Source organism: Dysidea avara, chromosome 12 (assembly GCF_963678975.1).
Source record: "Dysidea avara chromosome 12, odDysAvar1.4, whole genome shotgun sequence".
Taxonomy (NCBI): Eukaryota; Metazoa; Porifera; class Demospongiae; order Dictyoceratida; family Dysideidae; genus Dysidea; species Dysidea avara.
In genome coordinates this window covers 8,817,282-8,829,429 of record NC_089283.1, presented here as the reverse complement: position 1 = coordinate 8,829,429, position 12,148 = coordinate 8,817,282, and the positions used below count along the sequence as shown (strand labels likewise).

The 12,148-nt window shown below is 37.4% G+C and overlaps 1 protein-coding gene and 1 long non-coding RNA gene across 4 annotated transcripts; both read right to left on the bottom strand.

Annotated features, from left to right (window-relative positions):
- Window positions 1–397: 397 nt before the first annotated feature.
- Window positions 398–8,140, bottom strand: LOC136241107 (NACHT, LRR and PYD domains-containing protein 3-like). Of its 3 annotated transcripts, none has more exons than XM_066032275.1 (6): window positions 7,714–8,140; window positions 2,941–3,267; window positions 1,447–2,871; window positions 1,227–1,364; window positions 804–1,173; window positions 398–741 (listed from the first exon to the last, which is right to left on the bottom strand). In XM_066032275.1, the coding sequence occupies exons 1-6, from the start codon at window positions 7,997–7,999 to the stop codon at window positions 669–671; spliced, it is 2,619 nt and encodes an 872-aa protein (XP_065888347.1). In that variant the 5' UTR covers window positions 8,000–8,140; the 3' UTR covers window positions 398–668. The 3 variants fall into 3 exon arrangements, with proteins under 3 accessions (XP_065888347.1, XP_065888350.1, XP_065888349.1); XM_066032278.1 differs by having other exon boundaries at window positions 400–741; window positions 800–1,173; XM_066032277.1 differs by having other exon boundaries at window positions 403–744; window positions 800–1,173.
- Window positions 8,141–10,376: 2,236 nt separating this feature from the next.
- Window positions 10,377–11,298, bottom strand: LOC136241545 (uncharacterized). Its single transcript, XR_010694322.1, has 3 exons — window positions 11,134–11,298; window positions 10,867–11,070; window positions 10,377–10,509 (listed from the first exon to the last, which is right to left on the bottom strand). It is a non-coding gene; the product is annotated as an uncharacterized lncRNA (long non-coding RNA).
- Window positions 11,299–12,148: the final 850 nt, after the last annotated feature.

Genomic DNA, 12,148 nt, shown 5'->3' with positions numbered 1-12,148 from the left:
GGAAGATCAAGAAGCATACTTTGAGGAGAACTATACTATACATGGCTTGTAGAATATATTAGCAAGATCGTTATATAGTACATCCACTTGATAGTACTTGCCACACTAGTACTGTCCAATTAATTGCATACTTACCGTAATGTGTTTCTAGGACTGAACTGGACAGTTGGTGGTTAAAATGAATGTTTTAATGTGTAGGTAATGATGTTGCAGCTTAGTGTTAAATACCTATTTGGAATGTCCTCCTTTTCTACTTAGTTAGAAATATAATGCATGTATTATATGCATATTCATTTTCACTGCAAATACTGTTTGTATATCTGCATACTTATGTTATGTACAACTATTGAGATAATCATTGGAAAATGTTCTTGTCTACTCCATACTCCATTGCATGGGTGAATTCTAGAAGCATGTGCCAGCTTCTGAGAAGATACTGGCATCTTGGAAGGCCACTGGTCATCTAGAATATGTAGCATCCTAGGACAATGTTTTCAATGTGTCATGCATGAAGTCACATCATAGTATGGACTGAACAGTTGGATGGATTTACATCGAAAATTTACCTAATACTTTTGGCCTTCCCAAGTTATACTGGATTCAAATATTAGCAATCGCCTATCTATATACTCATGTGTGAACATCAACACTTTTTTCCAAAATTGTAGTCACATATTTATAGCTATTATACAAAATATTTTTTGTGATAAAATAGTCTCATGAAGTGGTAAAATGTTGGTCCTGCTAAGAAACAAAATAACACTACTTTATTCTCCTTCACACACACAGTGGTTCTAACCTGCCTCTTTCTCATATCCAAATCATACATCATCCTTTTAATTTTATCATCACATCTATATTCAGTATCAATATCCACTAAGTGACACACTCCATTGTTCACAGCAGACTGTAGGATTAGACGGGCACCTTCTATAGTGATAGAATTACTTATGATTGCTACTTTTTTAATGGTTCTGCTAATTAACAATCCTGTTCCAAGCGATTTTGCTCCAGCCAAGGTAATGCCACATTTTTTAACATACAGTTCACAAATTTGACTGTTGCCAAGAACTTTAGCTATGGCAGTTATGCCATTATCTCCTATGTTATTGCCTGACAAGCTAAGGACTTGTAATGGGCACTTCCATAATATCTCACTAATACAAACAGCACCTAATAGTTATCGAAGCAATACACAAGTATATTCTAGAAATTAAACTGCATACTTTTTACAGATAATTCACATCTTGTTATCCATAGTGCTTTTAGAGCATTGTTGTATTGGAGATCACTTGACATTAAAGACATCCCATCATCCCCAATAGAGTTCCAACTAATATCCAGTGCTGTTAGTGAAGCGATGTCTGTAATGACAATACCATACATGCATTACAAAAGTAAAACATTTGTAAAATAGGCTTATTTGACAAAATGTAATAGGCTTACTCATCATGGTCACTTTCATTATGTGTACTAGGCCACGGATGGTGAGATTATTACCACTGAGCCGTAATATCTTTAATGACTGACCAGTGGTATTCTTGTCAAGGTAATGTTTTACCAACAGTTCAGATCCTTTTTCACCAATATCACACTTTTGCATGTTTAACTCTGACACTGGGTAACATGACAACATGTATGAGACACATAAACAGTCGTATGGCAGCAAACTGTTATAGCTAATATCTAGTGTAATGGGTCCTGATGGTTGAGGTAGACTTGTCCTCTGGCTTTCATACAGACATTTTACTGCTGTTATGGCAACACAGCTACCTTCTAATAGCATGGAGGATACAAGCTCATACATGTCAACAGATGTTAACCCTGTTAACCCACACAAAAATATGAAAACATTGGGATCATCACCAAAGTGGCTTTCCAGTAGAGATTGCTGTTCTTTTTGTGAAAGTGTTGAAATGTAAACAGCACATAAAAATTCTTGAATAGTTAAATGAGCAAAGCTGTATGCATTTGTATCTGTAGGTAATTGGTGAATGGGTGTAGCTTTCAGTAGGCCATATCCATCCCACTCATCTGTCAAATCTATGCCACAATCCATTAAATCATCTACAGTAAATACAAACTTTGGTTCTTTTAGTATCCACCATTTTCCAGAACAGTACCAGTCAAAAAAGCCACAGTAAGACAATTTACTCAACAATGCCAATGTATGGACTGTTTCTCTGGGGATACCTGGTAATAATTTGTATACTTTTTCCTCAACAGTATTGGTAGTTGAACACAGTCGTACCTTCTGATTCTGTTTTCTAACTTGTCTTCGTAGTATCATTGTGATAAACAGTTTGTATAGTGCTGTTATCGTTGATGGAAGTATCTTCTTATTATATTCGAATATATCAACTATCATAACCAAATTCATAGGTATGTATGATAAACTCTGTAAGTATGGATAGTCCTTAAATTGCTGTAAAAAAGTTTCAATGCTTTTTGTATCATCAGGAAATGATCTTTTCACAAACTCACGTATTTCCTCTTTGCCAAATCCTACTATTTCTATTCTCCTATTTGCATCCAGCTTCTCACAGGCATGTGGTCTAGATGTAATCAGTATAGTAGCTTTTTCCAACATCGTGCAATCTTTTGTCACACGTAATAAAAATGGATCATTTTCTCGACGGTCAGCTGTCATTTCGTCTAATCCCTCTAATATGACTAAACATCTGCTACCTGCGGATTTCTTCACTTGTTCATATGTCTCATCTCCAATGTGTTCCATCATCACTTCTTCAATAAATCTTTTTTGGACTGATCTTAGTGGTATTAGGATAACAATATCAAAGCATTCAGTTAAAAATCCATCCCTAGCCCACTTTATGCAGATCTCATTGGCAAGAGTTGTCTTTCCTATGCCTATACATATTCACAGTACATATATCATGTCATAATAATTATTACATAGCTACTTAATTACATGTTTACCTGGAGCTCCCATTATAACTATAAGTCGAGGACAAGGTTTATTCTGATAATGAAAGATATCTCCTAATTCATTAAGTTGTTCTTTCTGTTTCAAGATTTTATCAACTTCACCTTGTATTGTCATTTTAGTAATATCATTTAAATTTTCATCTCTTAGAGTAATATCTTCCTTCTCCACGAGCACCAACCTGACATACTGGACTACATGATGCTTTGGCCAACCAGTTTTGGCAATTGGTAGTCCCCTAAGGTACCTGGCTTGCAATCTGCTTATGGTGTCTGTAGTGGATGTCTCAGTTGAAGAATCACACTTTGTAGCAGTTAAACCTGAATTGTATTGTAAAACAGGTACATATGTAGACTCCACCAACTAAATCTGAATTATTGTACAAATAGCTTCAGAATAATAAACTTAGGAATAACTATTTGTATGGCAGCCACCAAATTAAAACAAAAAAAGTAACACTTTGGAGGATCAAACCAGGGACTCTACGTCAGATACCACAATACTATGCTGCTACGTGACTATCGTTTAGTGTTAGGTTCTTGCTCCCGGTATCCAGTATTGAGAAAATTATCTGGTATTTCACAGCAGTGGTGGGTCTAGAAATTTTCAAAGTGGGTTTCAGATTCCAATCAGCTTTAGCCTAGCTGTACTGTCAAAGACCAAAAAAAAAGGTCACAACCTGCTGTTGAATGCCGTAATTGTGATTTCAAAGGCAAAAGTATGAAGTTTCACCAGTAGGAAGTCACACTATGTATAACTCATGGTGATTTTATCACCCACACGATAAGTCATTAAATTTGGGGCGCATGCTATTTTCAGAGGGGGTTTCAGCAACCATTGCAACCCCCTGTATCTGCCACTGCACAGTATCCTAGTAATCAACTATAAATGCATTTTGCTAACTGCTATATATACAGTAGACTGGCACTACATTGTAACCTGAAACGTCACAGTTTACTGTTAGGCAGGACTTGTGGTCACCACCAAACCATCAACACATAACTTAATTAAGTGTTAAAGACCTGATATCTGGCTTCCCTCATAGCATAATACACTTATATACCTTTGAACTGGTTTGATGAGAATACCACTGTATCCAGTATACTGGTATACCAGTATAATTGCCAGCACCACTATTAGGGCTATACCGATACCAATATGATATTGGTATAATACAGATATTTTACTGGAGTTATAAAAGTAGTATAAGTACCATGAAAAGTGCCTCATTGGTCAAGTGATTTAGTTGTTAAATGATTGACTTCTTAACCTATAGCAATCCTTCCCAGTACGAGTTGGCTTGGGTTCAAATCCTAGATTGGTCAAATTTTTTTCAAAAAAAGGTTTTTTTGTACCACTTTTTTGGTTTAATGATGGTTGATTTTATTTTTGTTCTGTGATTCGCACTGACAAAAAACAGACAAGTTTGGATAAAACTAGACAGTTGTAAGTACAAACAAATAAAATGATCAGATTGCTATATAGCATATTAATTGTAGTAATTTAACACGCCCATAGTGATCATCCTACATACTCTTTATGCTGTAATGCATATTGGTTCAATTTTGAAGTATTGTTTGTATATATGGTATCGGTTCATTAGAAAACCGGTATCAGAAATAGACAATAAATATTGGATATTGCGGTATTGGATGTAAAATGTGGTATTGGTACAGCCCTAACCACTATAGTTACCCACCTCTCTTAATTTGTACTTGTATCACACAGTACAGTAGTACTGTGTATTAGGAATCACAGGGGTTAGTACCTTGATGCAGTATATGCAGGCTTACTATCAGTCACAATAATGTTACAAAAGTAGTAAACAAACAAGTACTTAAACTGGTGCCCCTTAGTGTTAGCAGTATTGGAGAAGGTATATAACGTGGAGAAGTTTGAACTATTAAGTAGTTTGTATTAAAGTCCTCTCCGTGGTGCCTGTAAGCTAAAGATGGTAGGATAGTCTCTCACCGTGCAACATCTGGTAGCAATTGTGTAGCCATTCGCTAAACATTTTCAGGATAAATAAAGGACCCCATACTGTATTACAAAATGTGTGATCAAATTTTACAAACTGATCCAAATCACACATATACATCAGGCACAATCAACCTAACACCACAAGTGGATAGTTACAAGCTCAAATGGTGGTTACTGGTCTTGTGAAAGACCTGGCATAACAAGAATCAGTCGTATAATTGAACAAACATTTTTGTGTGGTTTTTTAACCATAAGGAGCCAGCACAGCCCTGCAATCTTGTGTCTGGACTTCAATCATGGTATACCTCCATTCTGAAGTCTACCACTGCATTCCACCCCTTTGTGCGCACTTGTGATACTACTTCACTCGTTGACTGCTCAGTTAATCTATTTTATTTGATGGGAAACTCTACAAGCAGCTACATGTACTAGAAATAATAAATTGATGCAACTCTTGTGTAAACTTTATATGCGTGCTCACATCCCTTGGCAAGTTATAATGGCTTAAAATCAACTGTTTATCTTGAAACTTCTAATGTGCAATTTGGATCTGTTTTCTAAAATCCAGTCACATATTCTAGTGTAGGATGACTTACATATCGGTGTATGAAAGGCAAGTTTTTAGTGAGTTTGAGGTGGGCTATAGTTGGAGACTTCCAACTCCATATCTAAAACTCACCAAAATCTTGCCTTCATAGAACTAGTGTGTTTGATTCTAGAGGATGCATATGATTGCCGTACATATAGAGTGAATTACCAATATGATTTTCAAACAGCTGCCACTCACTTTATGCAAATCCAGCAGCTTGGGTTATTATACACAAAGTAGCCTACACTAAGCTGCAATTATCCTCGGTATGTAAGATTAATAATAGCATGAGAACTACTTGTAGCTAATAGTATGCTTCTTATGATAGTATGCTTATTTTGAACATCGCATTTTACTACCAGAAAACAATGCCATTTTTTTTCAAGTTTATATATAATATACCTGTGTTTATAGCTACGTATCACACAATGACCAAAATATGGTTTTGATATCTTTAGTATAGAGGGAGTAAGAACCTTACAATTTATGATGGTATTTTCAGACGCCTTTCATTTTTATTTAGCCATGCCCACCAGTAGATTTTATCCCATACCTTGCATGTGTAAAATTTTAAGTTAATATAAGTTGCACACTGTAAGAGAAGCAACCACCTGACCATCCATATATGTTAGTCTAGGTGGCCCACACATGCACCACAAATACCATTCTAAAAATTAAGGATATTCCTTTCTCTACCCTATATGGGTGCATAAAGTAACAGAATTTCAGCATTAGCATGCTTCTTTGTTTTTATTTATTTATTTTTTATTTATTACTGCTTTACAGCACAGGTGCTGAAGGTCCGCAGAGCACCTGGCCCTACAGCCCGCTCAAAGACTTTAGCTACTTAAGGTGTGTTTGAAAAGTTGGAGAAAGGAGAAAAAATCCATGACTGGACCTAGGTAGCCTCGAACCTGCAGCCATCCGATTTACGCTCAAACGCTTACAGGAGTCTACCAGGTGGTCAGGATGTTTTCTCCTTGTTATTTTCATGTAACTATATCCATAGGAATTCTAGAGAGTAACTCATTATCTCAAAGTACCCCAAGTAGAACCAAATGGACACTAGTTTATTTATTAATGCTTTACAGCACAAGTGCGCCAATATAAGATACAGATAGGAATGCCCTTCATTTTCTTCATTTTTAGGACTGTATTTGTGGTAGGCTACCTAGACTATATAAAGGGATGGTCAGAAGATTGGTTCTTGTTACTTCATTTCTTTCACTTTTCATGCATCTCCTTCAAAAATACAGTATACCAACGAAAACATCCTTGATATCAACTTAACAGTAGCTACAGTTCTTCGCATGTAAGATACTTGTTTACAAGTGTTTTGTGTTTTAGCATTCCTTGCAAAAGCATATAATCTACTGGTTGGTATGGCTAAATAAAAAATGGAAGAAATCTGAAAATACTGCCAAAAATTGCAAGGTTCGTATTTCCTCTATGCTACATATTGAAAATAGCCATTGGGATTGCAAACCTAATAAAATGTACTGAATTTAGTGGAATTCCGCATCTCTACAGACATGGTAAGGTCAAAAACGCACGAGAAACCCACTAAACGTTGGCTTGGGAAACATGGTGTCTGTTTATATAGGCCTACAGAAACTAGAACAAAGCCATTCTAAACTAAGTTACTCACGTGGCACTATTCTCAAAGTGGCTCTCCTTAACTTTTGTCTTTAAACTGAATGGTCCGCTCTAGGGCAACAACTCTTCGTACAATTCCTTCAAATTATTGAAGTATTATTCATGTACACAATGTTCCAGACTGTTTTTTGTGTTTAAACTAATTAGTTTAAGGTGAATTCCCATAGTCTTGGTAATGGGTGAATCCCACAATACATTACACATTGGGCAAAATGACAAACTGGGTTCAGAAACTGTGCTGGGCCCACGTATCCGCTGCAGCTACAGCCATGAAAATAAGGTGGAGTATTCCTTAGAGGTATGTGAGTAATTAGCAGACTGTTTTTTGTGAGTAATGTTGTGGGTGCTTCGAAAATGCACGAAAATCACTGTTTTTACACCATTTTACGTACTTTTTGGGGCGTGTCCTTTATATATTAATGTATGCGATTATTAATTCAATATGAATCTCTAATCGATAAGCAGCTGCGCGGAAAGGCGGTCTGGCCACGCGAGACTACCCTCATTCTGTATGCATGCTATACAGCTACTTAGTGCTCACATTTCTCCAGTTGCTCTGCTATGAACATCTGTCGTTTTCCCTTCAAAATTTTGCAGAATTTCTCCAGTGTGCCTGGCCCACCAGTGGATAGTTGGTCAACAATAATTCGATTCTTGTCTATTTTACTCATCTCCATTAGTTGCACCCGTTGTGCAGCATTTTGTCCCATCATTTTTGCTTGAATAAGCTCATCAATCACATCGTCAGTATCCAGGGTTTCAACAATAAATTCACGGTTAGCGGTCAGCACTCTCTTCTGTGCTTGCAAGTCGTCTTGCATGTTCATTTCTTCACTGAGACTTCTATTTGGACGTCTTCTCCACGGTGAGTAGAAAATCAACAGATCTAGAAACTACGTTTGTATCGTCGCCGGTTAATATGTTTCGTGTCCATGACCAAGCCACTTTGCTTGTGCTATGATTATGACGTCACCCCAAAAGCCACAAGATTAATTTTCACGCCCAGGAAGTAAGGTACCTACGTACGTCATAGGGGAATTTGATACTCTGGTCTCTCTCCAGCCTTTTTCAATAGCTGACAGATCTACAGTTAGGAACACATGATATTGAAAGGCCATCATTGTTTTAGCTATACATTGTTTCCCGTCACCGGTCCGCCCGCATCAATTTTACGGAATCTTGTAGTTACGCATGTTCGTAGCTGTACTGTGTAGGTAGCTATTTTGTGACATATACATACATACATGCACCATAGATAATATTCACTTTTAATCATGGACGAGATGCAAAATTTGAGACTCTATATAATTTCACGCAGCTTAATTGCAAACATTTCTGCCACCTCAACGTCTGTCGGCGCCTGCCTCTTCTCAAAAGAAAACTTTTGGCGAGCCGCCAGCAACCCTGTGGTAGAGACTAACCGGAAACTTCTAAGCGCCCCTATACCTAGGTTAGTTTCGCGCCCCCTCCGCCCTCTTTTTACAAGAATGCTGTGATGGCACGCACAAACTGGTGCAAGTCATTACTGCCGGATGGCGGTGTCTCAAAACGAAGCTAGCTAGCAGTGGTGATTTCAAGACACTTCTTCGTGACATTTTTTATTCTGAATAACTCAAAATTGACTGTCACCGTTTGCTGAGAACCTGAAGGCGAAAATAGACGAGCTAAGCAGCGATAAAGTGCCAAAAGAGCAATTAGTTATGGTGTTTAGGCACTGCATGTTTCTCCTTAGTGGAAACTGACATTAAAACTAAGAAAGAAGTCTTACAAAGGGGAGGCAGAGAGATATCATACAAAGATGTATATTTGCATGTACTCAAGCGGAACGAGTACTGAGACTAAGTTGTTTGCTAAATATCCACCACTGCATGGGCTAACCGATAATGGTCTACGAGAACCAATTCTTTGGCAGGTATAGCTACATGCTCTGTATGTAAATTGTAATGCATATATAGCAAGTCATTATACACTTCATATTATCTATGTACTGACTTTTAGCTGGTATGCTGCATGAGACTTGTACCTAATAGCTACTGTAATTTCTTTTTTCCTGGGCACACCAGCTGTGCTGATTGCCTAGTAATCATAAATAAATCAAGTTATATTTGCCGTAATTCTCTTCTGCAGATGATTGTTGAAAAGCTGTTTGGAGACAAACCAGATGTTGTAGATGCATTCACCTCCGGCACAGACACACGTGAGCTTACAGCAGTTGAGGAGAATGCAATATATTATGCTGCAGGCTATGTGGTGCAAAAGCTACTGAAAAAGTTTGAAAGAAAAGATAGCAGCAAGGCACATGCAGTGTTTTGTTGAAGCTCTCCTAAACATGTTAGGTGATGACCCATCCTCCAACAGTGAATGCACATCATCATATGCGGAATGTGTCAGTGTTTGAATCCAATGCACAGATCATGGTGGCTTGATGCACGTTTCTTTTAGACACATTCAGGTGCTTCAAGTTTATTGAACTAGCAACTTATGCTGGTCTAAAGAGAGGGGAGCCTAAAGAAGCAATATTAAGTCAAATCGTTACTGATGAAAATGTTTTATTTCATTGGGAGTTAGCCGTGTTCATTGAGGAGCAAAGTTCTCAGGAATTACTACAAGAGGTGGTGGAGTGCTGGTTCACTATAAGAGGTTTTCTGTTGCTAGTAAAGTTTTTGAACAGTATAAAAAATCAAAGAAACTAATATCCGCGGGGGAAAAAGGAACAAGAAAAGAATTTCATGGAAAGTAACTCATCTATGTGCATATACATACATAACACATGTCTAACACGTAATTGTACAATTTATCTGAAACCAGTATGACATAACATTTATTTTGAGTAATGATGAATTGCTACATATGTTCATTTAAACAATTGTTTCCTATGTTTCTTGGGTAGTGGTTAACATAGTGGTGAGATGTCTCGATCAGCTCGTTTCCTCTTAGTAATGTTGCTACTATCACCAAGTGCCAGTGATTTCTGCACTATTAGAGCCTGCGCGTTCTCCAAGAATTGGTTGACAGATGGGTTGTCATTTCTATGTCCCCTGGCTCGCTACTGTGCAAAATATATCTCCTGGTTAAATCTCTCTGAATACCGATATTTTACTCCATCCATGGATAATAAAAACCTTGCCATCACTGGTAAAGCATGAGCTATATTCAATTTACAATTAACAATATAATTGCAACTATAATTATTGCAAGACTTACCACACATCCTGAGACCTTCAACAGATTGCTGGGGTAAAGTGCAAAATGGTTTTGCAGCTTTTGGAATTCTCTCACAATTAGCCACTGACATCTCCCAGTCTCTCAAGTAGTTCAAAAAGGTTGTCTCCAGCCACTATAGAATGAAATAACAATGTATTAGTACATGTGTGAGTATACAGTAATAGTGTAGTACATATGGGAGATTTCCATTGTGCTAAAAGGCAAGTGCAGTCTATAGCTAATACTTCTACCACAAACAAGTACATGGTGTAAGTAGGGTGCCACCCACTACAGTCTCACAATCCTTTATGTATGGGAGTCACTACACAAACAATTTACCTGAAAGCATCTATTGAGTCTAGCATTATATTTACCACCTAGCTTCTACCCACCCATTACAAGCTGTCATTTTTCAATAGTAAACAGTTCACTAATACTTAACATGCAGTCATTGCTATCATATATTAGTGAAATATAATTTACAACATACCTGCAATCGCTTGTCACATGTATGGTAGTACGCTTGCAAATCTGGCTTAAGTTTCAATTCATATTCCTCAAGGTTGCGAGTATTAAATAGGTCAAAAAATTAGTCAAAAATTCTGACAAACTGTTCTGTTGCTACTGTGTTTGCTTCCATACAGTTCAGTCTTCTCAATGTCATAAATCCATCTGCAACAGATTTGCTAAGGACCTTCATGAACATGCATCACATGTAATGTAACTTGAATGCAGTATAATTGCTTAGTATGCTTACCTGAGCTGCTAGTCTCACATTCATTCTAGAGTAAGAAGTCAACACTATATGCTCTCTTGTCAGTTTCTTCCCAATGCATAACCCTGAGTTAGCAATTGCCTTCTCAGCCAATTTCACCATATGAGCCCACTTAATTTCTGCTCCATTGTTCTACATATGAATGATAATGCTTATTAACTTATTGTATATGCACTTACCTCTAAATGGCGTGTTCCATTTAACTTGGAGTTGTACCAAGCATTCCGAACAGTTTTAATAAGATGGGGTGGATCAGCCACAAAATATACAAACTGTCCTTGTGAAAAAATATTAGGTGCTTTATATGTGACTCCTGACTTAAGAAACTTTGAAATGGAGTGCAATCTTAAAAAATGCCTGTTGTTGCTGGCACCTTCAGCTACAATACACAATACAGTCAATCCAGCTATCTAGAGCATTCTTATTGCTTTCCATGCAATGTGAACCAGATAATCAGCGTTGATACCTCAAAAAAGAAGTACAGAGGTTTGTAAGATACCATATTGAACAAAGTTTACACTGTACCTGTGGTAGCAAACTGTGCAAATGGGAAATTCAGATGGAAGAATATTCCTCTAACCATGACTGTTAATATGAGAGTTGCCAGGTCCTCTCACTCAAGGGCTTGCTTTTTTGCATTGTACAGTCCTTCTTAAGTGCAGAGAAATGCTTATCCATGTTGTCTTCACCAAAATCAATAAACCCTATGATTTCCCCAGTAAACTTGTTAAAAACAAGATCTTCTCTAATTTTCATCTCATCAAAATCAAGACAACATATCTGTCAAAAAGATATAGATGTCAGGGGCGGATCCAGAGGGGGGTCTTTGGGGTCTCGAGACCCCCCCCCCCCTTCAGGTTGAACCTCGAACAGAAAATCTAAGATATTCCTTCAGTGCTGGTCACTGTAAAGCATTAATACAATAATACAATAAGATAGAAAGTGCACGGAGGAAAGCAACAGATCGCGAAAGATCGATATTATCTAATAGAGCAGT